The sequence below is a fragment of the Taudactylus pleione genome, unplaced genomic scaffold, assembly GCF_031769625.1.
Source record: "Taudactylus pleione unplaced genomic scaffold, aTauple2 ptg000946l, whole genome shotgun sequence".
NCBI classification, from domain to species: Eukaryota; Metazoa; Chordata; class Amphibia; order Anura; family Myobatrachidae; genus Taudactylus; species Taudactylus pleione.
This window is the reverse complement of record NW_028285347.1, coordinates 3,204,137-3,224,283: the sequence shown is the minus strand read 5'-3', so window position 1 is coordinate 3,224,283 and position 20,147 is coordinate 3,204,137. Positions and strand designations below refer to the sequence as shown.

Genomic DNA, 20,147 nt, shown 5'->3' with positions numbered 1-20,147 from the left:
CCCGTCAGGGAGGCACGCCCCCGGCACGCCCACCAAAGGGGGCGTGCTGTCAATCAACATTGACAGCACGCCCCCTTTGATCGGACACAACGAGCGAAGGACTTTCCTTCGCTCGTCGCGTCTGGCGCATGCGCACGACGGAGCTCCCTCCGTCGTGCGCATGCTCAGTCCATAACATCGACCCACTTGCGAGCGGACAGCCGCTCGCGAGTGGGTCTGAATCAGGCCCTTAGGCCCTCATTCAGAGCCGCTCGTTAGCGGCAGTACGCTCGTTCCGAGCGATGTTTGCACATCTGCGCATGCGTACGGTTTTTAGTACGCATGCGCGAACCAGTCAGTGCGGCCAAAAATCGTTTGTACGCTATATAGCGAGTGCCTGCTTTTTTGAGTGACAGAATGAGGCGTATGTGGGTGGTAACAGGGGAAGGTGCTTGAAAATGGGGAGTGGAGATCCGAACGCAGGCGTGCTTAAAGGTCAAAATGGGCGTATTATGGGTGTGCATAATTAATACAGCAGCGTCATTGACCACGTCACTGGGTTATTTTATAGCCAGAACTGCTCGCAAATTTGTGGTAGCAAACACCAACCACAAGAATAGCGAGCAGTTCATACGCTGCTCGATGTACTCGATTAATCTAATAAATAGCGGACATGACGTATGGTGCGAGCGGCCAGGGGGCGTTTTTAACAAATAAACGAGCGTATGTTTTGCTCGCTCGTTCAGACTTAGAGGTGTGAACAGACTGCAATTTGCGAACGGATCATTTGAATAGCCACCCCTTGTTTTTGAACGAACGACCGCAAATAGCGAACGGCTCTGAATGAGGGCCTTAGTTCTCTATTAGCAGTTATTTATATAGTGCATACATATTGCACAACTCTTTACTCTAGTTATTCACATTAGTCCCTGTCCCAGTAAAGCTTACAATCCATATCACATGGACACACTCACACATGCATGCACACTAGAGTTAATGTATTTGTCAGCAGCCAATTAACTTATTAGTATGTTTTTGGGCTGTGGGAGAAAACAGAAGCACCTGGAAGTAACCCACGCAAACACAGGGAGAACATACAAACTCCGTACATATCAGCCATGACCAGGAATTGTACTCAAGACATGAGTGCTGTAAAGCAGTAATAATAGCCACTACACCATGATTTCCAACCGTTATAGGGATGTGATAGGGACTGTGGTTTATATTTTATCAGTTTTAATTGAATGTAATTTTTTATTTTTTTTAATCAGCACTTTGATCGGGACTTCCATTTGTAAGTGTAGTTGAAAGTAAAATTGGTTCTAACGTATTATTGTAATAGTGTGTACTAAGCTTTAAGCCGGGTACATAGGTGCCCAATTCTCATCCAATCCAACCTCCAACATACCACCTGGTCAGACTTTAGTACAGTGTGTGTCCTCATACAAATTCTGGTTTCATCCGATCGTGGTTGTTTGATCTGTCAAAAGATTTTCAAACCTGCTAAAAAAATCAGGAGACTCGATCGCCAATCACCAGACCAATTTAGAGGTTCTCCAGTTCTTCTCTCGATTCCTCCTGTGAGTGGCAGCCGGTCTACCAAAGATTTGAAGAGCGTGTACTTTGACACAATCCTTTGGTCAGATGCAGATTGGAGATCTGCAGCAAAATTGGACAGATGTGTATACATACGTGTTATATCCTAGGTCTCCAGTAGCATTGTGCCAACAGTCTGGATGGGAGTTGGATCCCCAGAGGATTGGACAAGTGTTTACCCAGCTTAATTAACAGTTGGAGTAAAGTACAAATGAGCAGCTACAAAGGTTGAACGTAATATGTGCTAGGATGCTTTCTCCCTACCTAGTACTTTTACTCCTGCACACAATGGGCCTGATTCAGCAAATATCGCAATTGCAAAGCTGCACGCAGGCTAAAGATATATGATGTATGCACGCAGGCAGCTTTGCAATTGCGATCCTTGCTATTATGCAAATGCAGCAGGAGGTGTATGATTCCCCCTGCTGCATTTGCGATCCCAGCACTCCAACGGAGGTCGCAGGCTGGGATCACCATTACGACCATCGGTGGTCGATGGATGCGATGGTGGACGGCGACGGGCCTCCGGCCAGCTGAGTAAGCCTGCGTAGATCAATGCAGATCCTGGGCTGGACACTCCCGGAAAATGGGGCGGGCATGCCCCCGTTTCCCGGAATCGCCGGCTGACCCCGCACAGCCCCTTAAATGCCTCTGCCTGTCATTCAGACAGAGGCATTAAAGGGTCTGCGTGCAACTATGCAGGACCCATTCTGCACATTCCCAGAATGGGTCCTGCGCACACGCACAATTCCCGATAATCGTGAATCTGCGATCTGCAGTGTACGCAATCATTTATATATCTCCCCTATAGTGTACTGCCGCAAACCCTATTAAACAACGATGCATGCAAAGTGTGGGAAAGGATTCTAAACGCCCAATCGTACCAACCCTTGGTGTATACAGTGAGCCCTCATCGTCGGCAAAAAATACCCATTTTGGCCTTTGATAACTACACCCATTCTTAGCTACATTACAACAGCAACTCTCTCTCCATTGCCCCTTACTGGTGAAATATAATTCTGCTTAATACACGTACTACAGAGATCTGCAGACTAGCAGGTGCCATGGCTGGAACAGGGTTCTATGTTGCCCAAGCCCTGTGCTGCACCCTAAACCCATGATGTCACAACTGGGGTGCCCCACGATCTAGGTAGTAGAGCTCTGCATCCTATGGACTCTCTGGGCAGCTCCACAAGCTGCAGGGTGCCTGCTCAGAGCGACCTTTGGATGCTCCATATGGCTCTGTGGCGCTACTGGCTGCAGGGCACCGTTCCAAGCACCCTGCAAGCCATATGCAGGTGCTGTGAGGCAGCGACGGTGACACCCACAGGGCCCTGTGCCCTGTGCGATGTAACCGATCGCACACCCCTAGTTAAGGTCTTGACTGATGCCCATACACCTGTACTGCATTTTCATTTGTGTAATATTTTCATCCAACAGCTGTTCTGCTAGAAGAGTCCTCTTGATCATCAAATCAATTTTTCCAATATTGGACTGGCTGCCCAAGTACAGGTGGAAGGAGTGGATTATACATGACCTCATCGCAGGAGTGAGCGTAGGACTGGTGTCAACTCTGCAGGGTGAGTCTATAATAAGCGCATATCCACAATAACTACAGTAGAACTGTTGTACTAAAGAATTAAATCCACTTCATCAGTTTTCTGTATCAATAGCTTGATCAACAGCTTGAAGTACCCATTTAAGCAGCCGATTAAGATGACAGAGAAACTTTTACTTATTTTAAAAACAAAATATACTTGTACAGTTCACTTTCTGGAATAAAACAAATCTTGCTGACAAGATTGTTCTGTAAAATGTGGGGAGAACATATGTTATATGTTTGAAAATGTGACATTCTTAACCCCCCCCCCCCTCAGAGTTTGCACACTGTAAAACGGAGACATGCTGGCAGGTGTGTAAATTATTAACCCCAGTGGCGTAACTATAAATTTTGCTCCCCCATGCCAAAAAAGTTTCAGGCGCCCCCCCCTACCCAAAAAAAACACACACCCAAAGACGATATTTAAGGTGTGCGGCTTCATGTTCATGATACAGTTATGTGCCTTACACATTATGACACACCAAGTAATGACACTTATAACACATTATGCCACACTGAAATGCCCCAATAACACATTATGCCACAGCGTAATACCCCTTACAACACATTATGTCACACAGCAATGCACCTTACACATGCCACACAGTAATGCCCTTATAACAAATTACGCCATGCCATAATGCCTCTATTTCACATTATGCCACATAACACATTATGCCACACAGTAATGCCCCTTATACATTATTCCCCTTATAACACATAATGCTACACAGTAATGCCCCTAATAGCACATTGTGCACACAGTAATGCCCATTACACTTTATGCCACACAATAATGCCCATTATATCCCACCCCGACAGATCTACTTTATCAACCCTCCTCTCCGCTCCTGCCAGTCTGTCACTTCAGCTCAAGACAGGTTGCACAGTTTTTATGTCCATGTAGAACAGATTATTGGGAACATAGTTTATAACCTATTAAATTAGTGCCCCTTATACAGTGCCCCCTGTAGTTGTGCCCCATATGCAATGCCCCCTGTACTAGTACCCATTATCCAGGGCCCCCTGTAGTTGTGCCACTTAAAGTAGTGCCCCCTGTAGCTGTGCCCATATGCAGTGCCCCCGTAACTGTGCCCCTTAAAGTAATTACTGTGCCCCTGTAATTGTGCCCCTTCAAGTAGTGGCCCCTGTAATTGTGCCCCTTCAAGTAGTGCCCCTGTAGCTGTGGCCCTTCGAGTTGTGTCCCTGTAGTTGTGCCCCTCAAGTAGTGCCCCCTGTTGTTGTGCCCCTTATACAGTGCCCCCTGTAGCTGTGTCACTTAAAGTATTGCCCGTGTAGTTGTGCCCCTTCGATTAGTGCCCCTTCAAGTAGTGCCTCGGTAGTTGTGCCCCTTCAAGTAGTGCCCACTGCCCCTGTAGTTGTGCCCCTTCAATTAGTGCGCCCTGTAGCAGTTCCCCCCTACTTACCTGACTCCGTGCAGGCTGCAGCTGTCATCCGGGCTGTCTCTGCCGACTCCCGTGCTGACTGGATCAATTGATCCAGCAGACGCAGCCTCTCAGGTTCCTCACTGCGCGGGTGACGTCATTACGTCACCCGCGCAATGCATTACTGGGAACGCTGGCCTCTGAAGTGATCGGAGGCTTCCTTAGCCTACGATCACTTCAGAGGCCAGTGCTCACAGTTACAGTGGCGTAACCACTGCCCCCGGCGCCCCCAAGCTACCCAGCGCCTCCAAGCCACCGCGGGGGCTGCGGGGGCAGTACTTACGCCACTGATTAACTCCACCAATATACTGTAAAGTACTCATTGATACTGTACTGTAAGAATAAACCACTGATACTGATACTGTAAGAATAAACCAGGCAGATGTATAGCATTTCATGAAGCGTTGTTAAATCCTCCCATATCAATATAAAACATTCCACCAGAGAAGTGGCAACTAGTACTTCACATTCTCAGATGGGTACCAGTCAATATATAAGCATTTGCTATGTCGACAATTAAGGGAGTAGCCAGAACTTTGTGGGCCCCATGCCAACATTTTTAAAGGGCCCCCCATCCCAATGCATTTACAGTCACCTCTCCCCCCCAGTGGTTGTTCATTTTATGCCATATAGTAGGGCCCTAGTTTAATTATGCACCATAGTAGTGCCCTATTTCATATTGTGCCACATAGTGCTCTAGTTAATGTTATGCCCCATAATAGTGCCCTAGTTCATTGTATGACCCATAGTAGTGCTGTAGTTAATATTATGACCCATAGTAGTGCTGTAGTTAATATTATGACCCATAGTAGTGCTGTAGTTAATATTATGAGTGTACTATAATAGTAGTGTCCTATTTAATGTTATGACTAGAGATGAGCGGGTCTGGATTATTTTGGATTTCCACACCGAGTTCGGATTTTTCCCGTCAAAAAACGGGACTCAGAAAGAGGCAAAACACCATTTTTCATGGACAAACATCATCATTCCTGGACTTTTGACCAGAAATGATAATGTTTGTCCATGAAAGATGACATATGGAGGGGAATTCAATTAGAGGTGAAAAGCCATATTCGCCTGTTTTTTTGTGAAAAATTTGCCTAAAAAAAAATTCGACAAATTCAATTCCAGGACAATTTCGCCTAAGTGGAAACAATTCTCCAAAAATTATTCTCCAATCAATAGCTGGTGAAAAGAAATGCAAAATCTTTATTTTGGGGTGCAAACGTGGGGAAACAACTCAGACCCCTTGGGACAGCCCCCCCAAAGGACAAATACGCAAAAAATACAGAACTAAAACCTAAGAACACCCCGAAAAAGACATGTCATTTTTGGGGTGTAAATTTAAAAAGTGGGGGGATAAATATTAAAAGTAGCGAAAAAGACTTCTTGGGGGTCCACAAGTATGGGTCAGGTGTTTTTGGGATTGCAGGTGCATGCAGCAGGTGGATTTTTCACATTTTTTAAAAGTTCATTTTAGAGACATAAAAACATGCTAGCACCCATTTTCAAGCACCCCAAATTTGACAGGACTACTTATTTTCACAAAAAAATACAGCTTTATGCCATTCTTCACCACTTTTACAGAAACGCTAATAGCAAGCAATTTACACAACTTAAGTACGCAAAATAGTTTTATTAGGGCTATTAGTACACATTTATATTGATTCCCTATGTTAGAGCATCTTTTTCTGGGGTACAGACTGATTTCCCCAATTCTTTCAGTAGTTTTCACCTGTTCCGCATTCGCCTATTTCCGTGTTCGCCTGTTTTGCAATTGAATTAGGCGAAAAGCGGGGACGAGCACGGAATAAATTCGCCTCTGAAACAGGCGAATGAAGCGAACAGTCGGACAGGCGAAAACTTCGCCTCTAATTGAATATGGCTCTTTGCCTCTTTCTGAGTCACGTTTTTTGCCGGGAAAAATCCTAACTCGGTATGGAAATCCGAACTAATCCGAACCCGATCATCTCTAGTTATGACCCATAGTACTTCCACACTCTCCCTTCCTGGAATAGGATACTCAATCCCCACCACCCAACTCACTTTACAAAGGCTCTACTCTCCGACATTGCCGGGCTCTCTGATTAGCTCATCTGAGCCTGTGATTGTGAAATGGGAGCAGGGGATATGGAACATATCAGTATTAAGCTTTACTAAGAGGGAGAGACAGAGACTGCCACCTATATGAGAGCTGACAAGTCCCCATTTTCAGGGCAGGCAACATGCCTGGCCAATTGCTTAGCAAGCAATTCCAGGGACTTGGTAAACAACTATATGACCTGGGTCTTGGGGCACCTAAGCCTCTGGGCCCATAGCAATGGCACCTCCCACGACCACTATAGCTACACCCACGATGGCAATGAAAATGGCAACACCTGAATGCCAACATGTTCTGAATGTTGACATTCATGATGTCAATCTGTTTACAATGTTGACAGATCATATGTCGATATCCACAATGTCAACATGTTCAAGACGTGAATATCAACAGTAACAATGTCGACATATCCAATTAGGATTAGAATGCGGCTACAATTAGGGTTAGGCTGCAATTAGGGTTAGGGCTAGGCTGCAAATATGGTTAGGGCTAGGTTGCTTACCGTTAGGGCTAGGCTGCAATTAGGGATAGGGCTAGGCTGCAATTAGGGATAGGGCTAGGCTGCAATTAGGGATAGGGCTAGGGTGCAATTAGGGTTAGAATTTGGATGCAATTAGGGATAGGGCTAGGCTGCAATTAGGGTTAGGGCTAGGCTGCAAATATGGTTAGGGCTAGGCTGCAATTAGGGTTAGGGCTAGGCTGCAATTAGGGATAGGGCTAGGCTGCAATTAGGGTTAGGGCTAGGCTGCAATTAGGGATAGGGCTAGGCTGTAATTAGGGATAGGGCTAGGCTGCAATTAGGGTTAGGGCTAGGCTGCAATTAGGGATAGGGCTAGGCTGCAATTAGGGTTAGAATTAGGATGCAATTAGGGTTAGGATTATAGCTAATTTTAAGATAAATTAGTGCTCTTAACATTCAAAATGCATTTATTTTATTTTTTTGTAGTCAAGAAAAATACTAGCCGCTTTGGCGACAAATACTGGGCAGCTTTGTTTTATACTGCCATTTGGGGGGAGATTTATCAAAGCTTGGAGAGAGATTAATTAGTCACCTCTTTCCCCAGTGGTTGTTCATTTTATGCCATATAGTAGAGCCGGAATTATATTTATACCCCATAGTACCTACCAGTCTGCTTCTGTCATTTTCCTAGCACAGCCTGTAACATGACAGTCAGATGCTGATTGGTACTTTATCTCTCTCCAAGCTTTGATAAATCTCCTTCTCAGTCATTTAATATTTTTCCATATACATTTAGTAAAATATTTCTAAACTCGGAGAAGAATTGTTCTAACTCCATGATTGTTAGTGGAGCTATCACATCTCAGGAAGTTTTCAAATGGGCTAAGTTTTTATGAATTCAAAAAATAAAACATACTTGGACAGATATGATCAAATGTTGTATATTTATAGGTGTTGTGTAGAAAAGATTTAAGAGCATGTGGATTCCACTTAAATGGAAACACCCTTTTGAGCCCTTTAAGTGAGTTCAAATAAATACAGGCCCTTTGTCAATACGAAGGGTTTTTGTTTAGTAGTGTTCCATTTGTAGCATGAGACAGTAACATAACCTTACAGGACTGATAAGAGTGAAGGTCGGGGCTGGAGAGGGAAAGTAGAACATCATTTACAAACAAGCAATCTTATCATATCAGCAAATTCATCTGTGTGCTGTGATAACACAGATTTTCTATTGCCGCTTATCTCATCCATAAAAATAATGTTACCGCCAAAATTTACTAACAAAATGCCACCTCAGTAGCTGAGCAATACTGGCTGGCAGGGCCGTAACTAGGATGGTGCGACCAGTGCCTTGGCACAGGGCACTGCAGGGCAGGGGGCACCATTCATTTGGGCCTGTCAATTTTCTCTTTATTATTATTCTCACTTGTAGCTTCCTCTTATTTTATCCTCAGCATATCCTGGCCTCCCCTATCTTTTCCCTGGCCATTCCCCATGAGGCAAATCTTAGGTGCACAACTCCAAATTATTGATAATGTATTAATGCAATCAAATTTTGCAATCAATAGAGGTTTTTAGCATAATCATGGCCAAGGTTATGGGCCTACCCACCATATCCAGGTAACCTCTTTAGGGTAGGTCCCTAACATACTAGAGTTCAAATCCAGAGCGCAGGACACCCCCAAACTGGCCCAGCTAAGCTTCCCCAGGGCACCGCCATAGTAAGAAAAGTGCAGTGTAAAAGAGATAGTTAAGAGCAGCCACAGCTGCATATAAAGAATGAAAATAAAAAAGTTAAGTACATGTATAATAAACAAACAGTGAAGGGTTAAAATGTGTTATAAAAGAAAAATGTGTTATAATGCGGTGCCCTGAAACAGATCAACCAAAGCAATCCAGGGGGACCCACGCCCCAAAAATGAACCAAAGTTGCACTGCAGTATATAACTTGTAGGACCTACCTAGAATTGTGCCTAATACCAGTGTGCATATACATTACCAGACTCCATGCTTTTAAACCAATAAGGAAGGGGTGCTAATCCAGACTGAGGGTGTCTCCTTTCCCTCAGGTGTGCAATAAAGCACATTAAATGGAGTATATAGGAAAGATTCCTGGACGGCACACCCTGAATATGGTATTAGGCACAATTCTAGGTAAGTCCTACAAGTTATATACTGTAGTGCAACTTTGGTTCATTTTTGGGGCGTGGGTCCCCCTGGATTGCTTTGGTTGATCTGTTTCAGGGCACCACATTATAACACATTTTTCTTTTATAACACATTTTAACTGTTCACTGTTTGTTTATTATATATGTACTTCACTTTTTTATTTTCATTCTTTATATGCAGCTGTGGCTGCTCTTAACTATCTCTTTTACACTGCACTTTTCTTACTATGGTGGTGCCCTGGGGCGGCTTAGCTGGGCCAGTTTGGAGGTGTCCTGCACTCTGGATTTGAACCCTGTTAGTATGTTAGGGACCTACCCTAAAGAGGTTACCCGGATATGGTGGGTAGGCCCATAACCTTGGCCATGATTAAGCTAAAAACCTATACTGATTGCAAAATGTTATTGCATTAATATATAATCAATAATTTGGAGTTGTGCACCTGAGATTTGTCTGTTTCTGTGCCTGCAATTAGTCTCATCAGGTAGCACCTCCCATTATATATATAGTCAGGGTGTGCAGTCCAGGAATCTTTCCTATACATTCCCCATGAGGCCATGGTCCTTTTTTGGGTGCGCATCTTATGTCCCTATTTAAAAAATAGGGGGGGCACCAATGCTCTTTCTTGCACAGGACACCAAAAAGTCTAGTTACGGCTCTGGTGGCTGGCAGTGGTGAGGTGAACTTACTGCTTTGAAAACCAGTCTGTTCTACCATCATTGTTGCAAGCTCCATTTCAATTGTCCGTTAGCTCGTATTTCAATCAGATCATGGTTTCATGAAATCACTCTTGTTAATAGAATCCAATTTAAAAGAAATTAGTACACATCTAAGCTGCAACCAGAATATCCTGTGGAAAGTACTATTTGAAAAGCGTCACTCAGCTGTTGTAGACTCACAATGCCACAGTGAGCCCCTATTAACCAATATTTATTCTTTAAAAATACCTATTTTCTTAAAAAAAAAATAGAAAAAAAAGTTTTGCATCCCTGGTAATTACCAGTAGTTTAATAAAAAATAATGATGGGGAAAAAATGTAAAAAAATGAACCTAGCAGAGCATGTATTTTATTTTACCTCAGATTTGATATTTGTTCACCAGATTACTGGCATTTTACTTTTAATTAAAACTAGACTTCAACATTGGTCACAATAAAAGAGTTAACAAAGAGGGTAGGAGTTCCCTTGTTCACATGCATTTACTTAGAAAATCAGGTTTATCTCTTTACCTCTTACCAACTTGGAATCATTTGCTATCTTTCACTTAATGCTTATAAACCAGTTGTGATGTGTCTACAACTGCAGTAATAAAATACTAAACTGTTAAAGTTCATCTCAAAATGGATTTATTAGCTTTCCAACCTCAAATTGTAGAGAAGGATCACGTTACTTACTAGAGAGTTCAGAAGTGGATATCATCTCTCAATCTATCCAGATGATACTGCTACCAGACTAGGCACTGACGTTTCAACCTGGTTTCTATGCTACTACTCTTTAGTGCAAAGACTTGCTTTGTATAGATTAAGTGATTCAATCCACGCTAATGGGACAGATAATTTGCACTACTTGGATGGAGTTAAAATGGGTACACACTGGAGCGACGGGCATTCGTTCCTGTACACTCTTGAATGAGTTAATGAATGATGGAACGATCATTGTGGTCACCCACAGCTTAGCGAGCGGCCAGGAGGCCGTCTTTAAAAAAAAAAACAGGGACGCCCTGATTCAGAGCGAGCGCTCTCAAAGAGTGTCCGGCTCTGAATCAGGCCCTCGGTGTAGCAGAAACTCCCACATACACTTTCCCTTCTCTCTCTCTCTCTCTCTCTCTCTCTCTCATTGGGGGAGAAGTATTAAGCCCTAGAGAGAGATAACGTGGAGTAGTTGCCCCAAGCCACTATCTGCTTCTGTCATTTAAAAGACTTTGCTACATAAATGATAGAAGCTGATTGGTTGCTTTGGGAAACTTCTCCATTTTATCTCTCTCCAAGGATTGATACAACTCCCTCTCTCTTCTTGATCTCTCTCTCTCTCTCTCTCTCTCTCTCTCTCTCTCTCTCTCCCCCTTCTCTTTATCGTCTCCCATTGCAGCACCATTACATATTAGGACAATAGAGGCTGCAGCTCTGCACTGTGCAGTAATATTTCATTATGAAAACAGCCGTGCCACATTATCACCTCAATATAAGTATAATGTCCGTCCCTATATAGAGTAGGTCAGATTGATGACTTTGTTACGTCCATTTTTGAATTTTATACTAAAGGGCCATGTTGGAGAATGGTCTATCCCTTTAAATATGCTGGTGGGAGGGGGGGATTATTTCATAACTTCAACTGAATTGGTCCTTATATAATTAAATAACTCTTAAATTAAACTGTTGAATGCAATTTAAACTCTTCCTTAATGTAGCTGGATAGACGGAACAGAAAGGCAGCCTAGTAAAATTCCATGTAGCCTTTTAAAATACAGTAGATCTGACAACAGCTGAAAACCCACAATAAAATATAATCTTTATAGATCATGTGTGTGAGATAGTCATCAGTCACACAGTGAATATTAAAGGAGATTTTCGTGACCTCTGATCGGAGCTGTTGATATGTGTCTTCTATTTGGCGGTGGTACGCAGAGTTCCACTGTAACACCAGCGGAATTGCAGATACACCAAACAGTCCAGGTGCTTAACAAAGTGTCAGGTTTATTGAAGCGTAGTAGTAGTTACTGGTACAGACATACAGTTACACACTTGTAAATCTGGATGGAGCGGAGCTTGAGTGAAACATAGAGAGCACGAGCTGGTGATGTATGTTAGTAGCAGAGCTAGTATACTCAGGATAATCAGTATATACAGGCCAATATGCATGATAATGTGTCCCTCTGTGCCATTCATACACAGTGACAAGATGGCACTGCACATGTGCAGAATATCAAACATCGGCCATCTTGGTTAGGTAGAATGCTTCAACTAAGGAGCCTTCATGGAGGCAGTGCAGTAGCACACTCCATATGTCAACACCCCCCCCCTCCCTCTTCAAGCGTCTCAATGTTACACAAGCATTTCTCCTACATTTGTTGCAGCAACCTGTAATTTGAGGGTTAGACAAGCAAGAACATATAAACATTTCAAATAAATTCTAGTACACATTTCTCTAGAAACATGAGCAATGACTGTGACGTCATCCCCTTGGTAAACACGTCAGTAGAATTCTTCTCACTAATTATGTGACCACAACTACATTTCCTTTCTCCACATGCTCTTGAGTATTTCACACTCAATGTTGATGGTGTATTCCTTGTTTATAATACTCAGGTCACTCAACGTTCCTTTGAGATAAGGAACCTCCTTGGTTATTTTGGATTTCCACTTACACCAGTCATTTCTTGACTTTTCTTCTTGGGCATTTTGAGGCTCACAGAAAGTATAGTAATATTTGCAAACTCTTGATAATATCTCTTAGGTGGTTTTCCATGGTTTAATCTTGCAGAGGTTCTTCTGTGGTTGGATGTCCATGCTGATAGCCTTTGGTGCAGATATTTCTCCAGCTGCTAGCATATTCAGTAACACATACTAGTTCTGTAAATTCAATTTCAACTTTTCCCTAAGTCGTGTTGTCCCTTTGAATATGGCATCTCTTGACATGACAAGCTTTTTGGGCTTTGGATTTCAGAGTCTGTAAACTTTACTCTTTTGGCCATATCCAAGCATGATGCATTTCAAGGACTTTGAATCCAGATTATGTATGCTCTCTTTGGGTATGTGTACATAGGCAGTACACTCAAAAACTGTAAGATGTCTGATACTTGGTTTCATTCCAGACCACGATTCTATTGGTGTCTTGTCCTTGGAGGCAACTATGAGAGCACAATGTTTTTGCCATGGACATTGCTTCCATCCAAAAACACTTGATTAGGCCGGCATACATCGGACTCCCTCCAGTATGATTTGCACACTCATTTACCCCATTCTGCTCTGGTGTGTATGCAATTATCAAGTGATGCCCAATAACATGCTTCTTCAGGAATATTTTTAAATCTTTGTTGAGATATTCTACTCCATTATCGACCGGTTTGTGTCTCTATTAATTTCTTATAGTCTGCAATCTTGTTCATCACTTCACTCTTTTCTTTGATGAAGTAGATGTGTGTAATTCTTGTGAAATCATCAGTGAATGTAATGAAGTATCTGTATCCACTTATTGACTTAGGGCCTGATTCCAAGATTTACGCTAATGTAATCACAACTGCAATCTCTTAAGGATCACAATTGCTAAAATATGCTAATGCCTTCCATAGCTTTCCCGAGCATAGGTACGCAAAGGCCTTCTCATATGCGTCCAATGACATACAACATCGTTCACATCGGTAACAGTGATGCAGATCGGGCAGCGATGCAGAGTTTGGGTGAAGTCTGACCTGTCTCAAACACTGCATCTCTCCTGACACAATGAGAGCTCTCATTCTGCAAAGGAGATCGCAATGACTAATTTATGCATGACCATTAAATAGAGTTCAAACAGTCACAATGCACCTGCATTTGCCTAGCCACCTCCTGTTAAATTCCCCTAAATGCTGACTGTCACTCACTTGAATCCCTGGTGCGTTTGCAACCGCAAAATAATTACTTTGTGTGTGCTGTGTGGCTTTCAACCATGTGCAATGGCTAAAATGATCTGCGAAAATATTGGTATTGCGTAAATCTCGAAATCAGGCCCTTAATCTCCATCGGACCACACATATCCTGCTTGTTGAGTTTGGAAATGGACATTGGCTTTGCATTCGTGTTATACAGCTGTCACATAATGGCTTTTCTGTATCAGTCACTGATATTCCTGTAACCATCCCATCCAGGAGTTTCTGGACACCGTCATATCCAAGGTGACCCAACCTTCTGTGCCAGTCACTGCTATCACAGTTTTTTAGTTCCATTAAAAGAACTTTCCTTTTGCTAACTGTATTCTGTAGCCTCTTTGTTCCAGAATACTTATGGCTACGAGGTTTTTTCCCATATCTGGTACATAAAGCACATTTTGGATTTCTGTGACTTTGACTCTAGTCTCTATTTTTGGGATGTAGTCAATTTACCTACCATCGGGATGATGGTGGTTGAAATCCCAGCGCTGGAATCCTGACTCATGGCCAGAACACTGGCACCGCAATCCCTGCGCTGTGCCCCCCTGATATTTCCATACCACCACTTCCTCCCCTCACAGCACACACCTCACTGTACAGCACACCACATAGCACAGCATGCCTCACCGCACACCACACCTCACGTCACATCACAACTTTCCTTGCTCATCAAGGGGACAGCCAGATAAGTTCAGATACAAGGACGAAACGCATTGTGCTGCGCTATCCTGCCTTCATTGAACTTCGTAATTTGAATAAGAGATAAACTCATTTCTGATTTCTTGTTTTTAAAACTTAAATTTGCCTCTTCTATTAAAATTATTTATTTTTTATCTATTTGGTATGTTTTCTATATGCTTTGTTGATTATGTAAGCAATGCTTTGTTGCTTAGTAACTTTTTATCTCATATTTTTAGTAAATAAACTGTGTTATATATATATTTATTATCAACAAAAAAATGTTTCAGGTTCATCATTTGCTGAAAATCTTATGCACTGAGACATTTTATATGTTTTGTAAACTACTTTAGGATGAATTAAGATTTTAAATTGATCATAATTTATTGTTGCACATATGCACTTTATTAATCACAAGAAAATGTATTAAGCACTTATAGGCGCTCGACATTGCTACAATTTTGAAACCTATGTGGCAGAATCCAACTAGCACTACACTGTTGATTGAGCAGACAGCCATTAGGAAAAGAGTGTAATAAGGTTATTATTGAATAATCACCACACAATTAAGTGTTTATTTCACATAATCACACATTTCTTATAATTGGCGCTGTAATCATCTATTGTTCTAAATAGATAGATAGATAGATAGATAGATAGATAGATAGATAGATAGATAGATAGATAGATAGATAGGTAGATAGATAGAGGATGGAGGGTGCTAATGCTAATTTTGGGGCTCTGCTGTACTGTGACCTGCCTGCATTATGTGGTTTTCTGTGTTCACTGGCTCCTCACTGGCTTGTGATTGAACATGTATCTGAGACTGCTCTGTTTTGCTACCCTCCTTGCATGGCCTTGCGGCCGCCACGGGGACTCCGATGTTGTTGGCAATGGCCCTTCTCCTCTATGGACGGTGCAATCTTCAATTGCTCCTGTGCTTCTTTCACACACATTCCTGACTTCCTTGTCATGGTGAAGGGTTCTGCCTGAGGACCATGTGCTCTGTGAGGGTGTCTTAGGCAGTGCCTGTGCCACCACAAAAATGCCACCTCCTTGAGCTTGTGCCTCCTGCCCCACTGCTTCTTGCCTTAGCAGGTGTGAGGTGGTGTGGTATCCCTTGCTCTTCAAAGTGGGAGTGTGGTGTTTCTTTGCACTATACTCCAAGCCCATCACCAACTGGAGGAGCAGTAGGTGGAGGCTTCATACTATAGGTAAGAAGTTGCTGGCTGCTTCTGCATGGGTATTAAAACACTTGATGAGTGACATTACATCATTCATCCAGTGTTTTAGGCACCATCTTACCATTGGCACCTTAGGGAAAGATTCCTGGACTGCACACCCTGAATATATATATAAATGGAGGTGCATTTTTCTTACTATGGCGGTGCCCTGGGGCGGCTTGGCTGGGCCAGTTTGGGGGTGTTCTGTGCTCAGGATTTGAATCCTAGTATGTTAGGGACCTACCCTAAAGAGATTATCTGGATAGGGTGGGTAGGCCCATAACCTTAGCCAAAATGATGCTAAAAACCTCTATTGATTGCAAAATTTTATTGCATTTATATATTATTAATAATTTTGAGTTGTGTACCTGAGATTCGTCTGTTTTTGTGCTATTGGCACCTTAGACCAGACATGTCAAACTCAAAATAACAATTGGGCCAAATAATCAAGGTCGAAGCTTGTGTGGGCCGCAAGAAAAAGAAAAAGTCTAATATGGAATTTGAATGGTCTTATTAGGTACAAACAACAATAATATTTTCTTCCTGATATTTGACATATCTTTTCTGCCGCCAATTTTCCTATTTCAGGAGGAATCTTATTGGATGTGATAACTTTTAAAACTGAACCAAGATGAAAGTCTGTATAATAATAATAATACCACATATTCAGTGTGAGCTGGGAGCTATGTTAGTCCCGCTCATATATCACTGTACGGTACCCTCTCCCCTATATAATAATACCACATCTCAGTGTGAGCCGGGACCTGTGTTATATTCTCCCTCATATATCACTGTACGGTCCCCTCTCCCCTATATAATAATACCACATCTCAGTGTGAGCTGGGAGCTGTGTTATTCCCCCTCATACAGTATATCACTGTACGGTACCCTCTCCCCTATATAATAATACCACATCTCAGTGTGAGCCGGGACCTGTGTTATTCCCCCTCATATATCACTGTACAGTCCCCTCTCCCCTATATAATAACACTACATATTCAGTGTGAGCCGGGACCTGTGTTATTCCCCCTCATATATCACTGTACGGTCCCCTCTCCCCTATATAATAATACCACATCTCAGTGTGAGCTGGGAGGTGTGTTATTTCCCCTCATATATCAGATATATTCCCTCTCATATATCTGGAAGGACAGAGGGGGGCTGAAACGGACACATGTTCCATGTTAGAGAGAAGTCACCATATAGGAAAGCCTTACGTGAAACATGTGTCCCTTCCAGTCCCCCTATCCCTCCAGTCCAGCCACATGCCCCTGGTGTCCCTTCCTGCTCCCTGTGCGCCCCTTCACCTCAATTTACCTTCTTCTTAGTCAGACGCAGCCATCTGCTTGTCTTCCAGCTCCTGCTATTTGCGGGCAGCCTGCATAAATGATGCGCGGACCTCTTCAGTGCTCCTGAACAGGCGGGATGCGGCGGGGTGGGCAGAGTCGGAACACCAAAGGCAGCCGGGCATGCGCAGAGGACATTTTCCCCGTCTCTACCATAGTGTGCATGAGCAGAATGGTGAATGCTGCCCGAGCTCTGTTCACGGCAGCTGGCCAGCGGGAACTCACCCAGCATGCCACATAACACTTATACTAGAATAGTTAAAGAGGGCCGCAAAAGTATGCGATAGGGGCTGGGCCACAAGTTTTACACGTCTGCCATAGGCAAATGCCTAGGTCTGGTTCATGGTAGAACCAGCCCTGCGTATGTCCAATAAAAAAGGTGACTCCAATTGCCCAGCAGCAACACACCACATAATCAGCTAAGAAACCTATGATAAAATCATAAGTGTTTCATAGGCTTTTTAAAATATTAAGGCGCGCCTGGCAGAAATGGGGGGCATGAGCTAAATAGAGGGGTGTGGCCACACTGGGGATCCCGATAACATCACTCTGGGGGCAGCCCAGCATCACCGGACATACTGGTCTTCCCCCGGAGACTGGGCAGTCTGTCGGCTCCTCTTCTATGACAGGAGACCCGGGTGCTGCAGGAGAACGTCACACTGCAGCACCCAGCTTCTGTTACTGCAGAGGAGCCGGCATTTTGGTGTCACCCCCTCCGAGGGTGACACCCGGGTGCGGCCCACATCCCCCCTCGTGACACCACTGGTTACCCTTTAATCTTTAACATGAATCCCTTCTCACATTCAGCATTCAGTAAGACTGTAATTTATTAACCGAATGGTTTACGGGAGGCAAAGTGAGATGTTATTGAATCCAGTCATAATGCCAAACTCTTTATGTGTGAGGTGTATAAGCTGTATAGTAAAAATAGACAGAACAGGGAAATATGCAGCTAAAGTGCATCTGAAAAGTAGATTTTAGTCAAACTCAAAGAAAAAAAGAAATGTAAAGACCAAAACAATAATAATGACACCTATTCTACTTTGAGAAGAAAAGTACATAAGACTAAAATATGGTAATTAGATGAGAGGTTATCTGTCTATGCCAACACGTTGCTGATAAAGAAGTATCGTTTATTGGCAATTACATGCTTTTGAAAAATGTGTTGGTATGGTTTATTACAGTTATTTCGTAAGGTATATAAAACAACTGGTTCATAGAGTAAAACCTATATAGTAATTATCTTGCTATAGAGAAAGGTAAAATAATCCCCTGATATGATACTGTAGTTCTCACAGGAGATCAAAGATCTTCTTTCTTGACCCCAAAGGTGGGAATTTGTATTAGTGATCATTTATGGTATGCCAATGATGGTTGACAGTTTTGCCATTGATGGCGGATGTCCAATGTTTCTCAGCATCGATGGCAGATGTCTGATGATGACGTGACAATGTTTTTCCCCGGGGCACAGTGCTTAGCCCCACCCCTGTTGCATGAGGCTTAGCCTTTGACCTCCTTCTCTGATTGACTCACCACATGGTCCGGCCATTGTTGGTTTTCTGTCTTGTTTTTCTGCCATTGATGTAAAGTACTCATGGCACCATTGATGGTGAACCAGTAGTGTAATAGGGCTTTTCTGCACCCTGTGTTAGCCACATGCCCTCAGCACATGACATCCTGTGGAGGGGGCACGAATTACAGCACTGCCAGGATCCTCAGGATGCTCCGGAGGGTTGTAAGAGATGCAGTGTGCACGTCTGGAGCATGCTCAGGCACCCTGCTAGCCAGATGCAGGGGCCGTGTGTGAGTGGCGGTGCTGCCCACAGGATTCTGCGCGCTATGTGGCAGCACCGCTCGCACACCCCTAGTTCTGTGGTGTACCGTTCAATGGACATCCCTAGACTGTAATATTAGGGCAGACAGGGTAGAAATAGGAGAAAGGAGTGGTTTAAGTGGCGCTTGAAAATAGATTGGGTCAAGGCCATTTATGGTATCATGGTCTACACAAATTTGGGTGTGGGAGGCAGGTTACAGTAGAAGAAAGGAGGTTATGCTTACAGATCAGGAATCAGATGGCACAGAGATGGGAGAACATGGAGTAGAGCTTGGAGAGACTACAAGAGGAAATAAGCATGAGGAGTTTAAAGGTGTCAAAACCAGTAGACTTGTCAAAGGGGATGTTCCAATCCTCTAGAATAAGAATACTATGGTCAGTGGAAAAGAAGGAAGAAAGCCAGGTAGTGAAGTTATGAAGGAATGGAGAAACTGGACCTGGTGGAGTTAGATGACAGTAAAACAGAATTAATGTGGAGCGGAGAGATGTCTGTAATGAACCCTAAGGGGGAGATGTTTCATACCTATGGGAGAGATAACACCAGGGTCACACGGCTAGTCAGTGAGCGGAAGCGGGGGCCGGGCAGGTTAGAGAAAGTTGAGAGGCGGGCAGGGGGGTGGCACGGTCATATCAGAGTGAGTAGTACAGAACAGGAAGTAATGAAGTGAAGAGTACGGCTAAGATGTTGAAGACAGAGAGGAGGCAGGTAACAGCAAGAGGAAGGTGAGAAAATGTGTACATGGAGGGGTGGCTAGAAAGAAAAAGGCACAGTATTTCGGAAATATGAGAACAGGAATTGGATATGGGTAGAATAATGGGGGTGCAGTTGTAAATAAGTAGATAATTAAGCAGGAGTGACAAAGGGATTAAGTGAGATATAGTGTAAAGGTTATTATAAATCACGCTGAATAACAGGATAGGAGTTCCTGTGGGAGGGGCATGAGGTAAGTAGCTCATATTATTGGTTGAGGGCAAGGTCACAAACAGCAGCAATAAAACAGTAAAACATTGTGATAAAGTAATTTTGGAAAGCAAACACTTCACTAGGGAGTGTCCAGGGCAGTATACAACTCAGACACATCAGGGGGAGAATGAC

General features: G+C 43.3%; 1 protein-coding gene across 1 annotated transcript in view; it reads left to right on the top strand.

Annotated features, from left to right (window-relative positions):
* LOC148473275 (pendrin-like) overlaps window positions 1-20,147 on the top strand; it is a 101,054-nt gene that overhangs the window by 6,907 nt on the left and 74,000 nt on the right. Inside the window, exon 2 of the mRNA XM_088459908.1 lies at window positions 3,016-3,155. Coding sequence (XP_088316034.1) covers window positions 3,016-3,155 — 140 coding nt within the window. The remainder of the gene's footprint in view (window positions 1-3,015; window positions 3,156-20,147) is intronic.